The following is a 26,908-nucleotide window of genomic DNA, read 5'->3' as shown; positions in this document are numbered from 1 at the left end:
TCTTGTAACAGTTACTATGGAGTCACTATGGATACAAGCCACGAGTTAAGCCAAGCACTAATCTCACCAAAATACAAAAAAGAATGCTTATAGGCTTTTTGCTTCCGTATTGCAAGACTGGCTTACACCCCCAGACCCAGCCACTCTTTCCTTGCTCAAAATATATGCTAGCATCAGCTACGCATACAATTAAAGGGTACATTCATCAAAACAGTCTAGAAGCAGCCCACAGGCAACATGAGTCTCCTGCGACCCACATCCACAGGGACAGGGGAAAAAAGAGAGGAATCATCCTCACACAAGTGTTGCATGCTGTGCAAGCTGTGTTGCTTTTAGGCAGAGGCTGTCATGAATCTGGGAAGCAAAGCAGAATTACTCATCCTCAAGCCAGAAAATTCACAACATGTTCATGGCCTCAGCCATACATACATAGCTGCTTATTTTTTCCTTGGAGGAGGAAAGAAAGATGGGGCTTTGCAGAAGAACAGGAACATTTCTGCCTATGATGGTTTGGCTCTGAAATCAGCATGAAATCACATGGACTAGCAACATTTATGCACTGCTTGCATTTTAGTAAATAATGCAAAAAGTGTGTGTAATACATTGAGAACAGCTGTGAAAAACTGTTAGCACACACTCAGCTGCTGCAACACAGTTGTCTCCATGCAGCCACAGCAACAGCTGAAACCTCCTTCTGTGAACACACACTGCAGCCTCAGCATCCAACTCTTTCCAGTCTCCATTACCTCAACGGAGAGCTCAAGGGCCTGCTTCCACTACAAACATATGCCAGGGCAACAGAGCACAGGCGTGTGTGTGAAAGCAGAGCCTGGTGTTGCACTGCCTTAAACGTTATTGAGTGACACTGTGTCAGCAGAAAAGAAAAACAAACAGCTTCCTGAGAACTTGGTTCCAGCAAACTACACTTTCCACCCAGCAGTAAGCATCTAGGTTTCCCACCAGCCATAATAAAATGTAAAATGGGTACTTAGGAATGGTACTGGCACGAGTACCAAACCTTACCTGTTATAAAAGCTCAATGAACAGTCTATAGTTTTAAGTGAAGTATTTCACACATCTCCCCTCCAAGTCCACCTGTCACAAACAAGCTAGAATGTGAAGCAAAAAAAATATATCATTCATGAAGTGCCACATAACAAAATTGCTTCTATAAAACTGAATTAGCAGAAACAGACATGAATGTCTCAGAAAACAATTACACCTATGCCTCTAACATCTTCACCTTTCCACCAAAAAATAATCACATAATTTTTTTCCCCAAAAAATTTGCCTTTTAAATTTTTTTAGCAAAAAAATAAAACTCAAAGAGCAAGGACAGGTTTAATTACCCATCACACAACAGAATTTACCTGAAAAAAATCCTGTGACCAGGATTTAACCCCCAAGAATTAACACAAATGCTTTTTGCCTCCTCCCACATTTTCACAAGACACAAAGGTTAAAAGCACATAACTCCTATCACCATTCTGACCAATTTCCTGCCAGGTTGCTCATTATCTGCTTGTTATCTGCTAAACTCTGCCCTTTGAGAAGGTATGGAATGAGTAGCTAATTCATTACCAGTGAAATATCTGATGTTTATTAATGATGTGAGGATATATTTTAAGAAGGCATCAGGTTCAAATTTTCACAGAGCAGTATACCATACACCGTTGCTGAACACCACAACTGAAGTGTACAGCAGATTGCTAAAAGCACAGGTAGGCCTCTCAGCCTACACGAGTGTATTTCTCTGAATGCTTCACATAACTAGTCACAGGTGGAGGAAAAACATCAAGGAGCTGCATCAGCATAAACATGAAATGCCATAGAAGTTATTAAAATAGCATTTTATTTTAAGAATAAAAACTAAACAGAGTCAGGACATGGATTCTATTTTTTCTTTTTTCCCATTTCCTTTGAACTACTCTGGTCATTTCTTTTTGAAGCAAGGCCATATCTACCACTCCTGTGCTGATCCTGCCACTCGCTCTCCAGCTGTCTCAGCATCTCTTGCGTTAGAAGTCCTTCACGTAGCAATCTGTTGGCAAGAGATCCACGCCTGTGGCTTTTCAGATCCTCCTGCCTTGTGGCAGACCGATAGGTTCTCAAGCTCTTTCCTCTTCTTTCTCCTGGGACCTCTAGTGCAATGGAGAGCGGCTCTGTGGATTTTGCATCACGATGGTCTGAAACCGTCCTAGCATCTCTCTTAGTCCTTGAAAGAGGAAAGCCTTCTGACGTGACTTCTGCTGCCCCAGAAGCAGCAGCAGACTGGGAAGCTCGGATCAGCTTGGTGATGTTGCAGACACCAATTTGTATGATGTCATCTAGCTTTTTCTGAATGTCCCGTACGAGGGCAGCGTCAGGGAACATATCCATGAAGCGGTAACTGAAGAGGTGAAACACAACAGTATTCAGTTAAACCTCCACGTTGAAGAGCTACTGACTGGGACAAAAAAAGAGACATATAATATGTCAAGTAAAAAAGAAAATGTGCTAAATGTTGTATGGAAAGATCACTGTATTTTAAGTGGTATTTCTGATGCTCCAATCCAGGATGCCCTTGCTCCTAACTCTCTGCCAGTCACAAATTGTTCTCTGCAGAACCCATGACTTGCTCCCACACTACAGCTACATCAACACTTCCCAAGACCCTCAAAGGCCACAGTCTGTGCCACATACACACTGCTGGAAAGACACTGCTTTTCTAGGACTGTACATTATGAATAGTAGCAAGAAAAAAGTGAATCTCAAGTACATATACCTTAACCACAGATACAGGTCAAAAACGTCATGAACAGCTTCAAGGTGCACTAGTTCCTTGATGTTCTTTGGCGGGGCTAGTGGCCACTTGGTGTGTCGACAGAGCCAGTCAAATGTCAGAGGCTCATTCCTACTGAACTGTCTGGCAAACTGGGGGAGGGGGAAGACAAAAAAAAAAAAAGAGGATTCAGTGAAATCCGCATTAGTCAGAAGGGAGGAAATCAAACCATCGTTTCTGAAATGAGTTGTATTATTCATCCAACTTATAAACAAACAGGCTGCTTGCACTCCCCATAACTGACTGAATGTCCTTTTGTACTCCAACAGCTACACTCTAGCAAATGTCTACTGAAACCCTCAGAGCATAGAAATGAATGAAGACTCAGTAGTGTAGTCTGCTCCTAGATGTTTTCATGCCAGTTTATTATCAAAGGAGCAACCACTAACCAAATCAAAGTAATTCCACTGAACTAAATTCCCTTGAGTTTGTGTCCAATACTCCAGAAAATACCTGCTTTGTTTTACACAGCCCAAATGCCACACATTCTTTTACTTAATTACTCAACCAGGAGTCATTTCTCCTTTCCCAGACCTCATTAACACGATTTGTCCATGGGCCATGCACAGAGTTAAGCTGCAAAAGTACAGAACTATCCAGAAAAACATGACAGTAGAGATATATGATTTCACCCAGCAGAACAGACTTCATGCTTTCTACTCCTCCTGCTCCTATTCTGTTAATTATCTTGTTTCATAATCTCCAGGATTGAGAAAATTATATTAAATGTATTCCTTGACTTAGGAAATGCTTCATTTACAACCAAGCAGATTAATCTGCAATAACAGCTCTTCAAAGATAGACATCTCTGCTCTTTTACTAACAGATAAACAAGACAAATAAGATTTAAATTAAAAAAATATTCAGGAGCACTGATGAATTTGTGTAACTACTTCCTAGCTGGCTAATATATAATATAATACCACACATAGATATAATACCAGCATTTCTTTTTTTAATAGCAATGGGGATTACATTCACATTGGCCTTTAACAGTGTACCTCCCTTCAGTATTACGTTATGCCTTCCTGCAACTTTATTACTCAAGATCTGAATGCTTGATTGTTTGTTTGTTTGTTTTTTTAAGAAGGGACAAGTCATTCTTTATACTCTTTAAACTGATCAGTCAGCTCTTAAGGAAAGTCAGTACCTATTTTTGAAAGGCACAAGTCTATACCTAACATCTGTCACAACACAAGAGGTCACAACATATTATTAAAAATGTTTAATATAATCCCTAAAGAGGGAAAAAGACGATGGTGTCAAACAAAGTAACAAGTAAACACACTTGAAAGAAATTATTAATTTTGAAAAACTGAAATCAGCTGACTAAAAATTCCTGAAAGGAAGAGTTTATCCAGGCCAGAAAACGGAACTGATGCAACTCTGACATCAAATTCACAGGATTACATTCTGTGGGATTTCAATTCTACTTAAATGTGTTTTCACATCAATCATCAATTAAATCCCACATTCCCCTAGGTTGTTGACAAGCTAACACCTTGAATTAGTGTCACCTTGTTTTTAAAGGACTATTTTTCATGACCAGAATTAAGCATCAAGAATGCTCTCAAATGACCTAACAACAAAACTCCCAATAAATACAGCTGCTCACAACACCACAATATGCTTAGTCTAAAATAAAGTTGACATTTTCCCAGGAACAAACAAAAACTGACCTTCAGCAATGTGGTACACACAAAAGGCTCCTTTCTGTTCAAGGGTGCAGTGCAGAAGACGTACCGTGACCGCAAATTCAGTGGAATGTGCTGAATCATATCTGCTAGAAACTTAAAGTCGTCGATATTGCAGACAAAGTACAGCCCATCAACTTGTGAGAGGCTCACAAAAATATCCTGCGAGAACATCACCGAACAAAGAGGTTTGTTATTACAGCAAAGAGTTGTCACAGTTTCTATTACCAAAAGAAAAAAAAAAGATTTGGTGGTTTAAATGCTGGTTATACTGAAAGAACAGTTAAATATCAAATGTAATCCATAGTAATAATTCTTTATTAAAAAAAGGGGGGGGGAGAAGAGGGAGTAGGAAGATCAGAAGAGCTGCCTCTACTCTTTGAAATGTGATTTTCATTAAATTCTCTGACACAGGCTCAGAAGAGAAGACATAATGCTCTCACTGTCCTTTAATACGCATTTTCAACCGGTCTTCTAAGTACCCAAAGCAGTTTTCAAGAAATGTACATTTTAGCTAGAAAGAATACTATCATAAAAATCAATCACTTCCAGGTTTGCCACTTAGCATGGCACAAAAAGCTGCCTTTACAGTACAAAAAAATCAACAACTGAGCAATCTTTAGGCCAATGCCAGGAGCAGATCTATTTTAAGAACAATCAAAAGATAAATATGATGTTGCAAAAGAGGAGTCCAAAGAATACCTGACAATTATCCAAGGTCTGTAGAAATAAGAGATGCCCTGTGCTGTTAAATGCCTATAAGACTAGTTTCTCTGCTGTATATCTTCTGAAGATTTTTTTTAAAGTTCTTTAGAAAAGCACTGAGCTTCTTAACAAGATATGTGACTGAATACTTAAAGATATCAATAACAGACTTTTTTTTTTCTTTAACAAATCTCAGTATCTACAAACCAGACCTGAAATACACAAATTTTAAAAGTCTGCTGTCACCCTACCAGCCTCAATCTTCCAGGTCTCCAAGCATCATCTTTTACTTCTAGGTTAGAAACTATATACTTTGCTGTATAACACTGTAACATCAGCAAACAATGCATGCCTCACAAGCTGTCATGCTCCTGAAGTACTGGTTTCTAAGAAAACAGTGACAATGAACAATGCTATGGAAGCTAATAATTTCAATTGCTCTTACAATGAGGTTAGATAGAGTGGCGTCAGGGAGATGATAAGCAAACATTTCTATCTGCTCGGGAGTAGGATGTAGGCCAGCAGCCTAAAGGGAAAAACAAAGACAACATTTTCCATTAATTCTCAGCATTGTTCTTATGTTAGTGCATCAGATACAAAATCCAGAAAGACAAAACTCCAAAGCACCCTACAGAGTTCCTTTTTTAGAGCACACTTATCTGGAACTTAAAATCTTCTATGCCTGAGCTTTTAATTCTTAAAAATACAAGCAGTTTCAATATACCTGCAGCACATCTGTACAAACCAGGTAAAGACTCCCACCTTCACAGGGGGCACAGACTCGCTCAAGATCTCCTTCAGCTGCAGCAGGTCATCACGGTGCATCGTAGTGACTTCTCCTTGCTTGAAAGATGAGCCAAAACGCCCAGCTCTGCCTGCAATTTGTAAGGCCTGAGAGGTTGTAATTGAATCTATTTCCTTCTCTCCTTTTTCATTGACGGTTGGCTTTACTATTGAGTTAAAAATTATTCTTTTTATACACCTGAAATATATGAACAAAAACAGAGAGAAATCCTTTTTGCAAACCATTTCCACTATACAACCTACTGCAGAAGAATGAAAGCCTTATCTTCTAAGGCCCCTTCTCTTGTAAAATAAATGGCTACAGACATTACTTAGGAACATATCATTCAGAAGGGCACCACTACATCGCATCCCTTAGAGTCACATCCACATTCACCTAAATATCTCCAGGGATGGCAACTCCACACCCTCCCTGAGCTGCCTGTTCCAATGCTCAGCCACTCTGTGAAGAAATTCTTCAGGACATCCAATCTAAACCTCCGCGGGTTTAGACTGAAGCAGGTTCCTCCCATCTTATAACACAGAATTAGGTCAAATAAGCCATTCAAATTAAAGCTTAGTTCTTCACAGTCAAATTTATCAGTACTTCAGAATGAAAGCATTATGTACTATGTGAGGAAGTGAGGAAACTAATTAGATCCCATAATCATTATTATTATTATTATTATATTAATATAGTTATCATACTATAACCTGTCCAGAGTACTTACAAATTCAGTCCCATTCCAATGGCATCTGTAGCAACTAAGATTTTGCATGGGTCATTGGGATCATTGAATTTCTTTGCCTGTTCAAGTTTTGTTCCTAAAGCAGAAGGACAGACACTTCACATAGCAAACTCTTCGTATAAAATAAATACAGCACATCACTAAGACTGATGACTTTAAAGTAAGTTGAGAAAAAAAAACTTTATATTTGGCTGGTATTTGGCTTTGGTTGAGGGTAGAGGGACAGGAGAGATTTAAACCATTCCCTGAGCTGCTGGCAGACAGCAGCCTATATTTTAATTAAGCCTATATAAAGAACAATATTAAGTATTAAATGGTACATAATAAAACGTCTAACACCAAGATGACAACATCAGTCAACAAAAACCTTTCACTATATTTAAAAATGCAACTAAAACTTCATTTTAGAAGTTTTTCTACACAAGCATCAAAATCAGAAGACTCTTTTAAAAATAAAAGGAAGAATGCTTTACCTGGTGGCAGACTGCCATATATGACAGCACATTCTAATCCTCTAGCTTCGATCTGTCGACTGACGGAATAAATGTCATTCTTACTGAAACAAACAATGCAGTCCCCAGGCTGGAGGTTATCCAAAGACTCTAAGGCATAATCCAACACAGTAAGAGGAGTGAGTCTCTTGTAGTTTCGGACCTAGAATCAAAACAGTTATCAAAGAAAACATGACTTCAGATGAAAAATTCCTCTGGGAGATCACACAGCACAGTTACCACCCCAACTGACCACAACACTGAGGGACTTCTCACAGACCGTAATTACCTGTTCAGATAATTACTGGAAAAAAGGTGTAATTGCATACTTGCAGCACTTCTCCCGCTGCAGACTACACATCTGTACATGTCAACTAGATTAAAGTGAAGAAATACATAGATTACATAACAGTGGCCATTCTAGGAAGAAATAAGAGTCTGTTCTCAATATTTCAGTCATCCAAATGTTGTAAGTGGCCCTCTTTCATAGCTTTCAACCCAGCAATCACAGATAAGTAAAGCCACACCTATTCACCAGGAATTATGCAGGCTGGATTTTTTTAGGATCAAATTGTGATGTCTTTAATAAGGTTCATAAAGGAGCCTTCTGAAGACAGCAGCTTTTATGATAGGAAATTTGGGTTTCAGAGATTTTTCTATCGCTTTCTTCTAGAGATGAAAGCTCTTTTAACTCTTTTTCTCATCATATGAGGAATAACAGATCAAGTAACCAGAGCAAAATGAAAGAAACAGTTCCATCTAGGAAGAACAGAACTGCAAAGAAAGCCACTACAGAGCTGCAGCAATCCCAAAGGAGAATTCAGCAAAATGATTACCTTTCTTTAAGAAAAATAAAACAAAAAGAATACAAACACTTTATAACATTTCCTTCCGTTTACAGGAATTGAGAAACATTCTAAAAAACATTCTAACAACAGATACTGCAAGAGTAAGTTTGATCAGTGGTATCCCAGACAAGAGCCCGCATTTGTTTTCCCAGCAAGAACTGGATGTTGTATCCATAACTTCACAGAACTAAACAGCTTACCTCCACCTCCTCCCCTGTAGTGAACATGAGCTCTGTCACCAAATCAATGGCAGCACTTTCTCCACAAACATGGATCTCTTCTGCACAGAGTCCTAAACAAGACACAGTGAAACAAAAGACAAAACATTACACATTTACATCCAACAGTAGATTGGCTGACATAAACAGTTACCCAAAAACTACATTTTGCAGCTAAACACATTGAGGACTGTACATTTCACCTTACATTATATTAAAAACTACTGTCATTATTTTTATCTACCCATGAACAAAAGTTAATTGCCAACACTATCAAGCTTACCCAGAAGGGCTCTTGTCCAAGCCCATCCTCTGGCAGGATCTCTGATCATCTGAATTTCATCAATCACAGCAACTTCATCTTAAAAACAACAACAAAAACGTTGATGCATCAAGGAACAGCAGTACTACGCAGAAATATCACAAATGCTTTCCAAAAAAAGTTGTTGAAATCAAGCTAAACCTCTACCACCAAAAATGCTGCCTACAGTGATTCAGGTTTTACTGAAACTGCTGTAACAAAGTACAGAAATCACTCCAACAGGAGTGAAAAAGAATAGCTGTGTTACCTCACAATGTCTCAGTGTTAACACACAAAGATCCCATAGAAGTCAGTGAAACACTTGAGTATACGTACAAGGTGTGTTTGTGCTGCACATTTCAATGGTACAAGCAATGTGAGGAGCTTGCCTGGCATCTTCAGTGGCATACACACGCTCTTCTCCTGTCACCAAATCACATGGCACATTCTACAGGAATTCAGAAAACTCATGTTAAATTTCTTCATTACAACATAATCTTCTTCTCAAAGAGGGAAGATATCAGTTTCTTTAAGCAGCTTCTAAGACTTGTGCCCTGTATTTAAGTCCTATTAGACTGAAGGGCATAATGAAGAAGTAATATCCTTAATTAGATGTCCTCCTCCATTTCAGCAAAAAAATTACATCTTACAGTTAACAGCACAACCAGGCTGAACCCACAAAGAGAAAATAGCAACAGAAAATGAACGCAGGTTACAGGGATGGCAACATGGCACACGCTCTGAAGAAAGTGATGCTCTTCTCTACTAAAGCTGAAATGACTGCTGGGAACTGACACTGCTACAAGTTTGCCAAATGCACCATACTAGGAATGCTGCTTCATGGACTGCTTCAAGTAGTTACAACACTTAACAAACATGCATTCATGAGACTGTTCCAATACTAAGTGTATGGATAAGTAATATAACATACTGACAGCAGCATTACTCTTTTGGAAGATCTCATGAGCCAGAAGTTTTAGTGGACCACAGTAGATTCCAGATTTTGCTGACAAAAATCTCTGGATAGCATGGTATGTTTTTCCACTATTTGTAGGGCCAGCATGGAATATTATCTTTCTCTGAATAGCCCTGGCTTCTGGATACCTAAAACACACACACAAAAAAAGATCTGTTGAACCTATATCTGATGTTCTGGATACTGATTTAGGTGACATTCTTAAACGTTTATTATGAAACATTTATTTAAAAGCTTAAAGACTTTAGTGGGTATTGAAAACATAAAGATCAAGGTCTTAAATACATCCAGTGTAAAGAGGTTCCCATGTCTTACATACTCACTGCACTAATCATACAATCCTTTCTAACATTTAGATTTAAATTTACACAGTATTCAAAATGACTCTCGCTGTTATGGTCTCTCTCTTTGGGTACATTAACATTTTAACATTCCAACATACTAATTCCTAGATACAGCCAAAAGACAGCTTTCTGGAGAGCCAATACCAACTCAGTTATTTTCACAATTGATACAACTAAACTTTCCTCTTAATTGATTGCAATATACCTGGTAACACAGATAAGAATTTCTGACACAAGCTATTATAAAAACAGAGGAATGAATCTGAAAACATTACGCAAACGTTCAGAAAAAAATTTAGTCCACAGACTTTGAAATTCCAAGTCCCTAAGAAAAGGAAACATCACAATCACTTGTGATGTCCTCACTGACCAGTTGGGCGGCAATCTTAAATCGCTGATCTTGCGCAGATCATCCATACAGTCCAGCATTGGAAAGATCTGCTTTGCATGTCGCAAGAAGAATGGAAAGAGATCATCCACGTGACCTGGAAGGCAAACGCTTTTAAGTAAGCTGATGTGCTTGTCTGAAGGCTGGCATCTTCATAACACATTCTGAAAAAACTCAGTGCTACGTCCACCACACATTTACGCAGGTCTTTCAGCTTCTGGCTCTCTGTAGAAAACGAGAAACTAACACGAGCACGTGAGCTCACAAAAGAACATGGAAAAATATCTGAGATCAGTTTATCACTCTTGCAAGTCTCCAAGACTACAAAACTTCTATATAAGAAGCTATGAAAAAGCAGGGTGAGAAATACTTTTTTCTGTTCCAAGATCTGAGTCTTTTCTCCCTAAATTCACATGCTGCCTTAGAATGAGGAAAAGCTTCTAGACTGTGTTTGTTGATAAACAGAGAAAAGCAGAGGACCTCCAGAATAGTTTGCAGCTTCCTGAAGCCACAAAGACTTGGGTTCCCATTTCAGAATTTTGAGACGCTAACCCCTAGGTGAGTGAAATAAAAATCAAAAATAAAAACTCAATTCAGAAAAGAGATCCAAGTTCACCATTCACAGTTCTGAATGCTTGCAGAGCAGACATGGGGTCTTAAATTACTATCATTGAAAACATACATACAATGCTAAAGTTCAACCTCTGGAGAAAGTTGTTTCTACAATTACCAGCCAGCATTGGTTAAGCGCTGTTAATTACAACACATAATGCAGTAAGCAAGCAAGCAAGCAAAGCTTTTGCCTACTACAGGATGAGGGGAAATGGTTTTAATCTGGAAGACAGTAGATTCTTATTAGATATTAGGAAGAAATTCTTTACTGTGAGGATGGTGACAGACTGGAACAGGTTGCCCAGTGAGGCTGTGAATGCTCCCTCCCTGAAAGCATTCAAGGCCAGGCTGGATGGGGCTGTGAGCAACCTGGTCTGGAGGAAGGTGTCCCTGCCTATAGCAGGGGAGTTGGAATACATTATCTTAAATGTCCCTTCCAACACAAACCATTCTATGATTCTGATTCCACTAGTGCCACACAGAAAGTGGTCACAGAGCTGCGCTCCCAAGTTTCTCAAGGGCAGGAGAAAGCTCTCAAAGTGCCCCCTAGTGACAAAGGAACACATCGAACAGTGCAGTTTTCATTTCACAATGAGCAGCTGCTACAAAGCAATGGGCTTCCACTTGCTAAGATCTCCACCTCTTTTGTTCCCACTTCAGAAGGTTTAAAGACAGAGCACAGCCTGTGTTCTGCATGGTAGGGGGGATCACAGATAGGTAGGTGAGTACAGAGGTCAAAAACAGGAATAGAAAATGCACATTATCTTACAAGCACTCCAGATACTTGCCTGCACCACAGCATATATCATTGAGAATAATATGCAAATCAGCACTCACAGAACTGGATTCCATGATATATTTCCTAAAGCTTATAAAGGCTTGGTGAAACAGGCGAGCTGCAAAAGATAATGAAAATCCAAATGTGAGTGGGATCACAACACTGTATTTGTGAACAAACCACTGATGTGGTTCACCAAAAATCTATTCCTTCACATGAAATACTGCAAATAAATTCAAGGTTATTTGAACCCAGTGAGAGAAGAAACCACAGAGAAGTAACCAACCACTGATGTGAGAATCATGAAAGACCCAACCTACTAATAGTCATATCCAAATAAAACCAGATTTCACATAAAAGAAAATCTTAGAACATTTTCTTACCATCTAATCCATTTTCTGCTCCTAGCCTTTGGATTTCTTTTCTCTTGTAAAACTTATTTAAGTTTTTCAGAACTTCACCTGCAGAAGAAGAATAGCATTTCTTAGCTTGCTCAAAATCAAATCACATTTTGCTGACCCAGAGGTCATGGCTTGCAGTCTCATTACTCTGGAGAGAGGGACTCTGTGCCATTCTGAACAGTCTCAAATGACTTCTCCCCATATTAACCTCAATCACTGATTAAGGCTTTTGTGGAAGAAGACAATCTTAAGCTGCAATAGAACAGCTTCTCCCAGTAGAGAGAGGAAACCATAAGCAAGGGAACCTGCAGCAAACATCTTACAAAACAAAACAAGAGGTACATTTTGGGGGCAGTTTGCATTGTGGGGTGTTTTTTTTTTTTTCTGGCTCCTATCAGTGAGCAGTAGGTTTTAATGTTAAAATTAAATCTGCTTGAATCACTCTATTAAAGCTTTTACTGAGCATCTTGAGAGACCTTCTCTGCTTTTAAGACAGACACTCAGGAACATCTGGCAAAGCAGGTGCAGAGTTCTTCCTATTTCTCTGCTAAAATAAAGGTGGGGAGAAGAAAACTTAGCAGGCTTCCTTCAAATAGATCACAAATTAAGAGATTTGACATGAACACCTGATTACTATGAAGTTATTAATAAGCCCATTCCCTTCCCTGAAAGAGAAGTTCTGAGCTGTAAAAACAAACAAACAAACAAACAAAAACATTCACCAATATATGTTCTGAATTCAGTTCATTAAATGTTAGTTAAATCACAGTGGCAAAAGTGCCCCATTCCCATCATTAGCAAATCAGGAGTTCATAGCAGCCCCACAGATCTCATCAGCACCTAGCCACAAACTTATGCTATTTTTAAAATCAATGTCTACGAAGGCCTGCACGACACAATGCCAGGACTCACACAAAATGCCCACCTCGACACAGAAAGCTTTCCGTTAAATAACCAAAAGATTGCCTCTTTTTCTGAAAAACTATATTCTAGAGCAGAGGTAACCTATTTTGAATAACGAAAATCACCAAGTGACAAGAGCAGAAAACCAATGCAGCCAGAGCCAAAAGTGTGAGAGTGGTGGCTACATCCCATACCCCAGGCCTTGTTACAGCAGTGTTATGAATGGATTTCCAACCACAACCTGTAGATTACTTCTGGAGTGCTCACACAGGCAACTGAGTAAGACCAAGGCTGCTGTCAGCAGGCAAACATTAATAAACAGCCATCTGTATCTTCATGAGAGAAATGGTTAAGGGCCAAGGAAACCGAAGACAGATTGGAAAACACCTCAGCAGGAGAAAGAATGATTTCTTCTGAGAAGCGTCTGTAGGAAAGGAGAGCAGCTAACACAACATCAGACATATCTGAATTCACAACCTGCTGGCCTTTACTGCAAGATGAAAAGGTCTGCCAGAACATGCCAGAACATCCAAGGCAACGTGACAGTAGGACCATCACAGCTCTAAACATCTAAGGTCATGATCCTTCCTAAGCACAAACATTCATCTTAAAAATAAGGTCTATCTAAACAAAATGATGCTGCCATCACAAACCAACTAGGGTATGGCCACGATAACTTAACGCACATAGTCAATATATTTCTGCAAAAACAACTAGCAACCAGGGTAGATATGCAGGAGACGTATCCTAGCTCAATCACTAATTACCCTTTCCACCATTCACTTCCGTTTTAAGAATTTCTTCCCTCATCTCAACAATTTTCTCACTCTAGAACACTATTTTAGCTCATATTCTTCAATTACTTGAGCATTACTGATTTCTCAGCACAATTTTTCAATCAGGCTTACGTGGTCTAATCCAAGTGGCCAACCAATACACTCATTCAGGCATCTCTTCTTTCTGATGCAGGAACTGCTGATAACACCCACCTTTCTCAGCTTCCACCTCTCATCAGCAAGCACACACCCACGGTCTGACGGACGAAGGCATTCAACTGGCTTTCAGTGTGCTGAGTGTTATAGCTACAAATCAGCTTAATCTAGAACTCTGAAGTTACACGGCATGATGTGCTGGCTTCCCACACAGCAGATCTGTCTGTTCAAAAGGATCATCAATTCCAACTCCTGACTCCACATGGGACTGCCCAAAAATCAGGCCATGTACCTCAGAGCATCGTCCTGACGCTTCCTGAATTCAGTCAAGCTCGGTGCTGCGAGCAATTCCCTGGGCAGGCTGTTCCTGTGCCCTTCTCCGGTGAAGAACTGTTTCCTGATGCCAACCTGACCCTCCTCTGTACAGCTCCACGCCTTCCCCTTGGGTTCTGCCATCTCTCACCAGCGAGCAGCGCTCAGCACAGCCCTCTGCTACCCCTCGGAGAGATCCAAACCAACGCAGATCGCTTTACCACGCTTCCTATGACGGGGTTTAACGACAGTAACACGCCACCAGCACGCTTCATTAAGCCCGGCGCCCGCAGCTCCGCCGCCCCTCCCCCCAGCTTCCACCCCGCCGTCGGACGGACTGCTACCGCAGCCCGGGCCCGGCTCGCGGGACGCCGCCGCCCGCCTCACCCTTATCGAGGGGCCGCGTGAGCTCGGCGCCCACGTCCTCCTCCGCCGCGCCCTCGGCGGGCTTCAGCGGCACGGGCACGAAGAGGGAGGTGTCGGGGGCACGCAAGCCGCCGCCGTCCGAGGACGATGAGGAGGAGGACGACGAGGCGGCGGCGGGGCGGAGGCGAAGCGCCCCGCCATGGCGCAGGGCGAGCCCCGCGCGCGCCGACAGCCGCAGCAGCGGCCACGCGCACCGCCTCATCGGCAGAGAAGGGCAGCCGCGTCGCAGCTAACGCGTCACAGCGCAGCGCCCGCCTTACGCCCCGCATGCGCGGCCCGCCCACGGCGGCTGTCAACATGGCGGCGGGCGGAAGCCGTGCCCTGAGGGAGCGGGTTTGACGCGCGCCGGGCCGCTCCCTGCCTGCGGGCCAGAACTCCAGCCGACTCCTTTGGAGCAGGCCTTCCCCGTCCCTGCTGAGACAGGAGGGAAAAAAAAAAAAAAAAAAAAAAAAAAAAAAAAGAAAGAAAACACCTGCAAAATTAAAACTCATGTTACCGCAAAGGCAGAGCTGGAAGCAGTTAAAGCAACCCCCCCACGAACAAAGACAAGGCAGTGCTTAGTGAGAATACAGCTGTTTTAATAAGTCAAATAGCAGCTCAGTACGTTTCTCATTTATTATACATGGTTGCACGATCTGAGGCTGGTTAAATACAATCAGTTTCAAAATATCTCAGAATAATTTTCAGATTACAACATGCAAGTGACCATGAAAATATTTGGCTTTTTGTTTTTTACTTTATTCTTTAAATTTCTGAACAGGCACTTACATGAGGGAGTTAAATTTGCTTTCTTCCGAAGATACCCACATGAAGAGAAGTATCCTAGCATGTAGTACACAGAGTCTTTGTCTGCTTTATCAAAGTGCCACAGTAATAAAACAGTTCTTACAGAAATGTAATTCAATTATTTGCTTACTCATAAAGTAAGGTTACCAATGACACTTGCACTGAAGTCAAGAAGCCTTGGTTGAAAGGCCAAGTGAACTACGAGCGCAAGTAGCCTCCCACACAGCAGGCCTCGCATTGCGCCCAAGCCCCATATCTGCGAGCAGACTGCACACTCACAGGGAGTAGATGAAGGCTAACCTGTTTAAGCTATTTCTTCAAACACTAAATGCATACGAGATGATCAAGACAAACAATCTGCTGTGCTAGACAAGTGTCCGGTCACTCTGGAGCTTGCCTAGCTTCACAGTACCTTCATAAAAGAGCACATAAAGCACATTTACCATCCTCACAGGCCTAGACAGATGAGGATCTCCTCTGAGGGTATTCTGCCACTCTTACCAGGACAGTGAGGAAACAGATCATGAAGGAAGTGGAAACAAAAAAGCACAAGGACCCGCGTAACTGTGTATTTGCAACATCAATGTTACCAGTGTTTAGAATCATTTTGATACTTTACCCACTCACCAGCTGAAAGTGAAGTCATGAGAACTTACCCAAAGCCATTACTTACTGGGCAATGAACCCTCAAAAGTCAGAGGTGACTCAAGTGAAAGGCTTAAGAGAGGAATGACAAAATGAGAACAGGGGGAAGGGAGGGCAAAGACGTCTACTAACATTCTTTGCTATTGAAATTCAAAGCTTCTTAGAAACCTTGATAAGGTGTCTGAAGGCTCCAGTTATAGTGCATATACATGCAGCTTCAGTTAAACCCCTGTCTAATACAGCAATTAGAAATCTTAGGACAAGTCCACAAACCTTGATTTTTAGTGTGATTTAGTTATTTGTCTTACTGCCATTTCAAATCAAAACAAATGCAAATAAGCAACGTTGGAGAAAGACATGCAATAAACCAATATGAAAAAGGAAATGCTTTTATCTACACCGTGATCAGAAAAACCAAATACACCGGCCTACCATGCATGGAAATAACTAGATTTAAGCTTATGCATATCCAAGTGCATATAACATTGTCAAATAAAAGTAAATATGCAGTACAAAATAGCTTAAGAAAGTTCCAGTGTTTGAGAAAGCACTTTATTTTAAAGGTATATACATACTTGAATGTTTAACTGAAGAACGTTTTAGTAGTATGGTAAATGCAGCACTGTAAGATGAAGGAAGACGGTTGTAATGGGAATTTTGGCCTTCTTTTCCCACAGGCTGCTGTCATCTTTAACCTGCTGAAGCACTGCAAAGTTTTTCACCATATACCAGTTCACATTTCAGGCTGCTCAGCAGATGCTTGTGATTCCGGAGATTCAAACCGCTGGTGAAAGTTTGTTCGCTGTTTCCTCAGCTTCTCAGGTGCTTTTCTCCATAGAATTATTTCCTATTTGAGGAAACAAACACTAATGAAACAACTATTTACCACGAAGCCAGTAGCACCATTAGACATTTATAGGCAGAATGGGTAAAGGTTTTTGGAAAAAACTCTGCATCCTATTATTTTCCATATGCACTGTACTGTTGTAACCAGAAAGACACCACAAATCATTCAGTTTACCTATTTAGCTGCAGCCCAAATACACATTTATCAATACAAAGCAGTCAACTCTTCCTTCACAACCCTACTGCTCACTGATGGTATTAGAAAAATCTCCCTAATTCTTTCAAATTCAAAGTCCATAATAGAAACTGGAATGCTCCAGTTACCTTCCATTTTCTAGAGTCATATCACCTTGTCTATCTTTTGAAAGGAAGATTCTGACAGACTTTGCCATAGCTTACATAGCTTCATGCCAGCAACCCTTTCCACTATTCCCTTCCCTATTATGTCCTTACAGTTTTCAGTCAAACATCTTGCTCTTACTACAGTTTTGTAGCTTCGAACCTAGGAAAATGCTGGGAATAGAAATTATCTGCAGGAGTTACAAAAACCAAGCAAGCAAATGCATCAGTAGCTCATTTTAATCACAATAATCTTGATATTCCAAGTACAGTTATTTTATGGCACTTAGCATGTGTATAATCAACTAATATACCGATGCTATAATTAAGAAATACACAAGAAAGTTAGGCTAAACAGGTTATCATGCTAAAGAAGAATGGAAAGCTTACTCTTGTCCTGGGCTCACTGAGAACACTCCAAGAGGAGCGATCTCCAAAAGAGATCTTTCCCCAGTGGTGGTCAGCTCTTAAATGGGTCTAGAAGAGGTGGAACCAGGCTCCACCCCTTCCAATAGCACAGAATTGCCTACACCTGTGCTCCCAGGGCTGACTCATTGCTCATCTCAGGTGGTCAATCAGAGGTTCAGGCCGTGATTCAGCACTTCCCATGCAGCATTCTAGCTTTCTATCCTTACTGTCAGTTATCTTCACTATTCTGCAAGCTAGGATATTCTGTACATCTTTCAATACATTCAACCGCAGAATTATTTACACCACACATGAAGCACTGTGGGCTTCTAGTATGTTGAACATTCAAAGCAGCATGCAAAACACTCCAGAATTCTGCAACAAGATCCACATGGACCATACCTGCTGTTTGAAGTATCGTCTGTCTTCTTCATCCACAAGCACTAGATTTAAGAAGTACCTCACTGAAAATTTCTTGTTGACATCTCTCATTGTAGGGGTTGGGTCATAGCCTGCTAAGAATAGTCTTATAGGAATCGATTCACCTTAAAGAGGAAAGTTTCAATTAGTTCCTGACAACCAGATAACATTAACAGCTTTATTATCTATGCAAAATAAGAGCATCTTCCGAAGCACTGTGCCTTTTCTTTTCACAGAAAGGAACAGACTTCCAGTATCCAAGGCAACAGCCCTCTCACCACCAACTTGCACCTCTCATTAGGTTTGATAGGTTAAGGTTTTTCTACTTATCACCAGCACCAGCTCCCACAAATAGTAGTAAGTGGGAGTCTACATTAAGATTTAATCATCATGCTTAGACAGCACCTAAGTTACACCAGCTTTTGCTACCAAAGCACCTTTATACTACTGCTGCTGCCTTGTGCATCTACGAGCTGAGCCCTGAAGTCAGCAGCAAGTGTTCAGAAATAGAATGTTTGGTTTAAAAAAAAAATAATAAAGCATACATACACAGAACTAAGTGTGAAATCAAAGGTAGAAGTCAAAACACTTGATGACCTTAAGAGATCTTTTTCAGCCTAAATTATTCTGTGATTCTGTGAAGCTGCATCTTGAACTCTCAACAGCTAATCTGCATCATGCAGTCAAGCTTGAATCAAAGTGCTACATTGATGAGACACAACATTTTCAATGCTAAATAAATGTAAGGAATTTCACTGAGACCCTGGTAGTTCTTAAGTCAATGAAAACATCAGTTTTAAACAGGAAAGAAGCTTCTCCAAAGAAGCTTACACAAGCCACTTTCCTCCTGATTTATTTTCTTTAAAGTACAATTGTAACTGAGAATGCTTACTCTTCAAAATAGTATCACAAGTATTTACCTTTAACTGGTGCGCCATCCATTATTTCATACTTGGCAATTGTTTCGGTCTCTGTTGTGGTACTGGGTCCTGGCAAAACAAGTTTTCACTGAGAACATGCTTTAGTTTTAAAACTTTGTAGGTAAATAGATTTATCACAGCAATTTCTGCTCTGCAGCACTGGACTTTTTTTTTTTTGCCATCATTTTTCAGTCACACATAATTAAAGCAAGCAAAACCACCTCCCAGACTGGATAACTGCTTCTTACTATCTCCTTCCAGTACTGACACAGTAGCTCTGGCTACAGCCTCTTCAAGGAGGCCCTCAGTACACAGGCTTAGATAAGGGACAAGTATGCAGGGTAAGATTTGTGAAGCTTCTCCGTTCAGAGGCCAACACTAGCAACTGATACTGGTAGGCCGTGGTCAGACTAAAAACCCAAAAGGTCTTCAGTCAGCACAAGAGCCACTGTTCTCCAACACCTAAGATGAAGCACCAGCTAGGTTAGTGACAAAAGAAAGAAAGCACAACTACCTGCCATTCCTCTACTGCTACAGAGGCAGGTCCTCCACACAAGCAACTCACTAAGGCCCCAGCCACTTGGGAAGGAAGTCATAAGCCACCTCTTACTGCCTTCCCAGTGCCAGCAGTATGCAAGCCCAGTCTGCAATAATCAGACTACTACTTCTTAAAAACCTCTTCATATTTTCCATCATATCTCATTTAGGCTAATAGAAGACTATATATTTTTACAGTAGAAGAGAGATTTCATGCCACCAGCTTATCTCTGCAGACACAAAGTCTTCAAGATGCATTTTATTCTTTTTCCTTTGTTCACTATCAAATCAAGACTGCTTAAGCTCTTCCGTATTTCTGCATGAGCTCCATTTACATTGGTTCAAGTCTGTAGAGCCAGCCCAACACTCATAAGGTCTGTGGCATTGCTCTAGGGTTAATTTGCACAATATGCAAGCGGCAGTCAAACACCAGCAAGAAACAAGCAGGCTGAGCATCAGTTCAGCCAAAGCTGCAACTATTGACTTCATTCTCCAAGTATGCACAAGGCTCAATTGGCATACAAGTTGTCATCATCTCTTTTGGATTTTTTCTTACCAATTCCAGTAATCTCCTTTTTGATCAGCTGCAACTCCATGTGCTGAATTTTTATTCTCACTAAGAGGAAATAAATTTTTCCAACAATCACATCCTTTAAGTGATACCTTTAAAAGAAACAAACAGGGGTTTTCATTAAAGAGCAAGCATTCCTTTTACATCTTCTCCAAAATAAGTTACATAGGCAGTTACCGTATCCACCTCTTACTCAGATGTAACTTCTCCACCAAGCTAAGCATCTCAACCAGACCAGTGTAATTAGCACCTTTCCATCACTGCAGTACCAGTAAAGGAAGTACTGCAGTTTTATTAAAAAAAAAAAAAAAAAAAAAAAAGCCCACATGTATCTGCATTGACCTTCCCATTAGTACTGAAGGCAAAACAGACAAGGATTCCTCATAGAAGGCCATCATAATTAGTAAGCAAACAGCTCAATACAGTAGTCATTAAAAGCGCTGCTTTAAATTTCAAGTCTGTAGAAGCCAGGTTCTTCATCAAGTAGAATCACAGGTGGCCTGGGTTGAAAAGGACATCAAAGATTACCTGGTTTCAACCCCCTGCCACAGGCAGGGTCACCAACCACCAAACCAGGCTGCCCAGAGCCACATCCAGCCTGGCCTTGAATGCCTCCAGGGATGGGGCATCCACAACCTCCTTGGGCAACCAGTTCCAATATGTCACCACCTCTGAGTGGAAAAACTTCCTCCTAAGTATTTTTTTCCTACTTTTCCAAGGCATTTATTAGCACATTTTAATCTAAGTCACACTTACTTTGATTTATTGTATTCAAATTCTATATGAAGACAGTCTTCAATGCCTACTTCCATTTTAATGGAGTTGTTTACATCTGGGTACGTAGCAAGCTGATGAACAATCAGATCGTATTCTTTCACTATGTCTGACAGCCGTCTCACTATTGTCACTTTTAGAAAATATCTAGGAAGAAAGCCACAGAGTTAGCCAGAATTATCCAGCACTGGGGAGAAGAGGGACAACACAATTTCTAAATTATGGAATACCCTGTAGAGTAGGAGGGGGAAAAAAAAATCCTAGCAGATACAAACCTCAGTCTGACATTGGCACCAATGTAGGATTCATATGGCTTCTCAACCTGCATGAATTCAAAGTCATAGCTTCTGCTCTGGGTCAGCTCTCCAGGTAAGGCGAGTTCCTTCACTAAGTTGACAAATTCATGTGTATTGCTCTTGTCATTGAAGAGCTCTACAGTTGAGGAAGGTAAAGTAGAGCAGGTTTCAGTGTTTTGGTTTTTGGTTTTTTGTTGTTGTTTTTTTGTTTGTTTGTTTTTAAACCAAAAACAATACATACAATAAATCAAAACATTGATTGCAATTATTATTCATCCCTAGACCTATGTCATGCGATTCCCATTGAGATAAAAAAAGCTACATCCTACTGTTAAAAATGAAATCATTTTATTTATATAAAAAACAAGCTTCTCCACAATTACCTACTGAAAATACCAGGTAAGCAGCAGCAGCAGAAATGAGCAGCAGAAATTCTGCTTTTTTCTCCTCTTTCTTCAGGTGTTTTGTTTTTTGTTGTTTGTTTGTTTTTTTGTAACAGATGGCAGCATTCCAGAAGAGAATAATTTGCAAATAATTTCACAGTTCATTACAGCCAATTCAATAGAAGCGTGTCACTAGTAACCACTTATTTTCTAATACAGGCACAAAGAAAGGTGTGCTTTGCTGGCTATGACAAAACCTTGTATCATTCCAAAGTTATTTACTGTATCAGTCAGAAAAACACACAGAAGAGGAGGCTTGAAATGTATTCGTAACATGTAGCTGGAGCTGATCTCCAAGCAGTACAGTCACACTACTGGGGAAGTTTTTTGTATTATTCTATTAAAACTTGAAGGAAATGTGGAAAAGTAAAACAAAAAAAAAACCCCACACAACAGTAGCTGAAGTCACCTCTGCATAACATCTTGAGAATTTCTGAACTGTAGCATAAGAAAAAGATCCAGCACTGTGTCTCCAAGTTTTCAGAAGTCTCTTGTGGTTCTTCAGAAAATTCTCAGCCTGTCTGAGACAGAATACTTGCCATCCCAGTTCTCCCTCACACATCATCCATGATTTTCTGACTAACACATATCAGTACATCATTTCTGTTAAAAAGGGTAGAATATCATCTTCCTTTGGTACTTGTCAGCCACTGACCTGACAGGGTTGCAACAGATGAGCCAAACTGCTGCAGCCACATATGCAAAGTTCCATAAACCACACCTACCCAACATCCTCTTCATAGCTCAAAACTCACCAATTTGTCCTACAAATTCAATTCTAATTCCTTGGTGCTCTAATCTCTTGCCATGCTGCTTAGAGACATTCACCTACAAAGACAAAAAAAAAAAAAAAGCAAGAGTTAAAAGTTTAACATCTTTACTTAATACATGGTCTTAGAAAAAACAAAAATACATTACTACAAGCCTGTGAAAACTGCAATATCTTCTCAACAACTTGAATCTGAGCTTGAATCAAATCAAATGGTTGATTTTAAAATTAATCACTACCTAATGTCCTACCGAAGCCTCTAAGAAAAATCTAACCATCTGCAAGACTGAACTTAGATAGACCTGAAACATTTGTGTCTCACAATTCAGTATCCAAGCCAGAGCTTCAGCTGTGTTCGTTTAAGCTTGCAGTGACATCCTGGCCATCTTTGAAGGTAGAGAGCTTCAAAACATCTTCCAACAGTCACATTTGGGAGTCCAAAAAAGAACTGATTTAATTTTTTCAAGTCAAGGGCACTCGAGCCTCTTCCCCAGCAGAAAGTCAATGCAAAAGCAAGAAATGACAACATCTGCTACCAAGATTTTTGAATTTGATTTTCATAAACAGACCTCAGCCTCACAAAAACAGACTCTATAATGTTACTTCCTATGGGTATAAAGCATATGCAAAGTTCCCTCACTAGACAGCTATTACTAGAGAAATTCCTGCATCTTAAAATCCAATGCATTGCTGATATCTGAGTAGAAAGCAAACTAAGTGAATGATTAATCACCGTGGTGAAAAGGGAAGAGGCAATAAACTACTGCTCTTCCAAGCCTTCTGATCCCACTGTGCCTGGGGATGTCAGGGCCCCTCAGGCACCTCTCAGGAGCTGCTGATCAAAGCAACAAGTCATCAGGCCAGTGAACGTACAAAAGTTAGTTCCCTCCCTTTCCTGAGTTTGAGGGCTGTGTTATGAGAGTTTCACATCTGTTTAAGGATCTTTGTAGAGAACCAAGATCTTACCATGGAAAGGCAACATAAGAGCAGGAAGGTGCTTAGTAACAGTAAGTATTTAGTACATATTAGAAGTACATATTTAGAAGTCAGTCTCAGAAACCAATACTCAGGCTCCTCAGAAGAAAAGCAAATCTAACTATTCAGAGAATGAGAATGCTCTAGAAAAACAAGAATGATGGCAAGAACTCCCTGGGTCTGATACTGAAAGATGAGGAATCCCTCTGGCAATCCCTGTTTCATCTCTCACCTGACAATCCTCACCCCCACCAAGAAAAACTCTTGTTGACTCAACAGCCAGCTAAACTTAACACACTGGTCTTCTGATGCAGTTCCAGAAACCACTTTGGGGCATGAAACATAAGGCTTAGCTTCAGGGGATGCAAAGTACACTGGCTGCACCAGCCAAAAATTACTCATGCGCACATGGAGTTGTGGATTTTGGAGTTCAAAGGGAAGAAAGGGGGGCGGATACAGTTTGGAATAGTTTTCTTGTCAGAAGGAAAGACAGGATTGCACGTGGTCACACGAGCAGCTAATTCACAAAGTCAAGATGACTGGAAAAGATTATCAGAAACAACAAACTATCGAAAGGGCTCAGATTTCCCAGTTGCCTGAATAACTATGGTTAAGAAGACCAGATAAAAGAAGATAGTGTTTTCTCTTTCAATAACTGCCTAACCCAAAAGGGCGGCTCTTGCTTATGTGTTTTCTTTTGATTTTCTACACGCATTACCATCAGCATCAGTAAAGTAATTAATAGCAAAAAGTTACCTTTCCTGAAACAGATTCACCATCATAGAAGAGAAAATGCTTTTCTACTTTACCATCTTCTGTTTTCATTTCTGCTGTTTTTCGTGTTTCTGCATCATTAAGAATAACATCAATCTCACAAACGGGACCGAAGAAGCCTCCAAGAAAACTCTGCAATAAAGAATTCTGAAGTTACTTCCCAGTGGACACTCCACTTTAAACTTTACCTGCAGCTGTGCCCCACACGTGGGAAAAACACTTGTGCTTCCATGAAGTTACAAAGCCATTCTGTACTCAAGACCCAAAATTTAGCAGTGATGGACAGTTGTTCACCTAGCAAGTAATTGCAATCGGGTCAGTTTCTAAACATATTTAGAGCACGGATTTCACTTTCAAAAAAGTAATCTCTTTTAATGACAACTCCAAAAAAAAAAAAAAAATTGTGTTAACAAGTTTGTTCTGCCTCATTTGGGATTTGGGACAGTGCGTAGTTTTCAGCATGGTTTGTACCCATTGGAACTCACTGCATAAACAGTAGTAACAGATGACCAGAAGTAGGAGGGGTAATGGAGCAAAGCAAGGTGAAAACAAGCAGCTAAACGGGGATCTAACAGAATACAGGAAGCAATCCCCTGATTAGAAAAAAGTTGAATAAGGAACTTTTATTTGCTGACCCCTCCTGTGCCTTGTCATTCGCTTAGGAATGAATGAGAGCATCAACAGGTACAGAAGACAGCAGCTTTTCATACGATCTACCTCAGCTGTGCCACTCTGCTATCAGATACAGCAGGTGTTTCTGCTTACCTGTAACACTGCTCCAGATGCTGATATACTGCAAGCGTTAAATGCTTGTCCTCACCTTACAACAGCACTCCTGAGGCACAAACTTTTGACTATTATCAAACAACCCTCACTCTTTGACCTTGCTCAAACATCTCTCACAACAAAGCAGGGTAGCTGTTCTACAAAGCTCAGTAAGGTCCATACTAAGTCCCACATTTTTTTCTTAAGAACCAGGCACTAATCTGCTTTGATGTACTAAAGTAGACATTATGGTAATTCGGGGCAATATTTTTGTTCTATTTGTTAAGCACTTGTTTGTTTGTTTTTAGAAGCTACACTGTTCTGGATAAGGGCATCCACTTCAGCTGTACAAACACAGCTTCACAATATGTGAAATCATAATTCTTGCCTCATCAGCTGCACAGGAACACACCCAAAACCTGAGATCCTGAAGTAGGACTGAAAACAAAATAATCTACAAGAGCGTACAAAACAAATGCAACTGCCCAGCAATAGGAATGCTGAGCAACTTGCTGTAAGACATGGTGCAATTCGAAGCTGTAAAACAGCCATTCACACACATCTAAAGCAGCTCAGAAAGCAAGTGGCCCTACTTCCAGCCACACAGCTACAAGGCTTCACTTACAGACCCTATGTACATCTCTTCCATGTTCTCAGAGGAAAGCAAAAGCAGACAAGCGGGTAGGTGGTCAAACCGAAGGCTGAACAGACCTCTGAGTGCCTGCCAACCACATGCAGGTGCATTCACTGCTGCAACAAGAACAGAGGCTTTGGGGTTTTACTGCTGTGTTTTGGTTTGTTTGTTTGTTTTTTTAAAGTAACTGCTCACTAGAATTGCTCTGAGTTTGGCTCCCGCAGAAGGGGGATGCAGGAAAAAAAAAAAAAAAAACCCACAAGATTTCGGATTTTTAGGCTATTTTAAACTGTCACACGAGTTATTTTGGCATAGTCATCTCTCTTATCTTCAGTTTTGTATTTGTTTTCCAGGTTAGCTCGTGTTTGCACCCCGTCCCAGCCCATGCAAGGAAGCGCATTGCCTCCAGGTGAGCATTACACAGGGTGGTCACACAGCACTTTCCACCCCGAGAAGGTGCACCGTGACTTGGAGCAGCCAGCCAGCCCTAGCCCTGTATCACACCCCTGCCCAGCACACCATTCTCACGCTCCAGCTACACCCTCAGAAATAAGCTGCGATGTCGGCCGGGAGGACGTGAGCATATGGAGCAGAGAACGCAGAAGTCGCCAGCTCCTCCAGTTGCCAGCAGATACTGCTGCAGGGAAACGATGCGAGACAAGACGCCTTATTTTCAGAACCCACGCCGCGTCTTACTGTGCTCCAGCTTCATAAAGGCAGAACCGGGCTCAGAGAAACCAAACGCTACGGCGCGTTCCAGCCCTCGTGCAGGAGGTGGGGATGCTGCCGCACGAGGGCTGGAAGCAGCGCGGCGTCGCAGCCGCACCGAAGGCCAGCCGTGGCGGCTTCGCCACGAGCCCTCGGTAAGAAGGGGAACGCGCGCACGGCGAGGCTCAGGCAGCCCCACGCTAAAGCCGGCTGCGGCCCGTTACTTCCCGCCGCCCCCGCCCGCAGGCCACGCGCCGCCCGCTCCCGCCGTCGGGGCGCAGCCCGGGGCCGGCCGTGTGGCGGCGGCGGCTCGGCACTCGCCGCAGGCCGGGGAAGGGCCGTCGGGGCGGCTCTCCTCACAAGCGGCCACAGGTGGGCGGCGACGCACCGTCCGGACCGGGCGGCCGCCTCGGGCCTCGGCCCCGCGCGGCACGGCCGTCGGTAACTAACGGCCGCCGCCGCCCCGCCCCCACTCACCATGGTCGGTGCCCTCCGCCGCCGCCGCGCGCCACCAGCAGCCGGCCCGCGCCCCTGTCATGTGACGCTCCGGGCGGCCGCGCCACGCCCACCCCCGAGGCACGTGACCGCCCCTCCCCTCAGCGCCCCGTGGCCGGAG

The 26,908-nt window shown here is 41.5% G+C and overlaps 2 protein-coding genes across 4 annotated transcripts; both read right to left on the bottom strand.

The window, feature by feature from the left end:
- Positions 1-1,831: 1,831 nt before the first annotated feature.
- Positions 1,832-14,896, bottom strand: SUPV3L1 (Suv3 like RNA helicase). Of its 2 annotated transcripts, XM_048945695.1 has the most exons (15): positions 14,644-14,896; positions 12,092-12,169; positions 11,719-11,826; positions 10,301-10,415; positions 9,546-9,714; positions 8,947-9,058; positions 8,593-8,670; positions 8,292-8,383; positions 7,226-7,406; positions 6,735-6,828; positions 5,983-6,202; positions 5,666-5,746; positions 4,501-4,677; positions 2,765-2,913; positions 1,832-2,389 (listed from the first exon to the last, which is right to left on the bottom strand). In XM_048945695.1, exons 1-15 carry the CDS (start codon positions 14,882-14,884, stop codon positions 1,894-1,896), a joined length of 2,391 nt encoding a protein of 796 aa, XP_048801652.1. In that variant the 5' UTR covers positions 14,885-14,896; the 3' UTR covers positions 1,832-1,893. The 2 variants fall into 2 exon arrangements, with proteins under 2 accessions (XP_048801652.1, XP_048801653.1); XM_048945696.1 differs by lacking the exon at positions 14,644-14,896 and having other exon boundaries at positions 11,768-11,826; positions 12,092-12,144.
- Positions 14,897-15,239: 343 nt separating this feature from the next.
- Positions 15,240-26,879, bottom strand: VPS26A (VPS26 retromer complex component A). Of its 2 annotated transcripts, none has more exons than XM_048946205.1 (9): positions 26,770-26,879; positions 24,168-24,317; positions 22,423-22,495; positions 21,204-21,360; positions 20,911-21,075; positions 20,140-20,246; positions 19,047-19,115; positions 18,109-18,251; positions 15,240-16,960 (listed from the first exon to the last, which is right to left on the bottom strand). In XM_048946205.1, the coding sequence occupies exons 1-9, from the start codon at positions 26,770-26,772 to the stop codon at positions 16,847-16,849; spliced, it is 981 nt and encodes a 326-aa protein (XP_048802162.1). In that variant the 5' UTR covers positions 26,773-26,879; the 3' UTR covers positions 15,240-16,846. The 2 variants fall into 2 exon arrangements, with proteins under 2 accessions (XP_048802162.1, XP_048802161.1); XM_048946204.1 differs by lacking the exon at positions 26,770-26,879 and adding an exon at positions 26,104-26,319.
- Positions 26,880-26,908: the final 29 nt, after the last annotated feature.

The sequence above is a fragment of the Lagopus muta genome, chromosome 5, assembly GCF_023343835.1.
Source record: "Lagopus muta isolate bLagMut1 chromosome 5, bLagMut1 primary, whole genome shotgun sequence".
In the NCBI taxonomy this organism is placed as follows: Eukaryota; Metazoa; Chordata; class Aves; order Galliformes; family Phasianidae; genus Lagopus; species Lagopus muta.
Note: the sequence above shows the minus strand (reverse complement) of the source record. Positions and strands in the feature narration are given on the sequence as shown.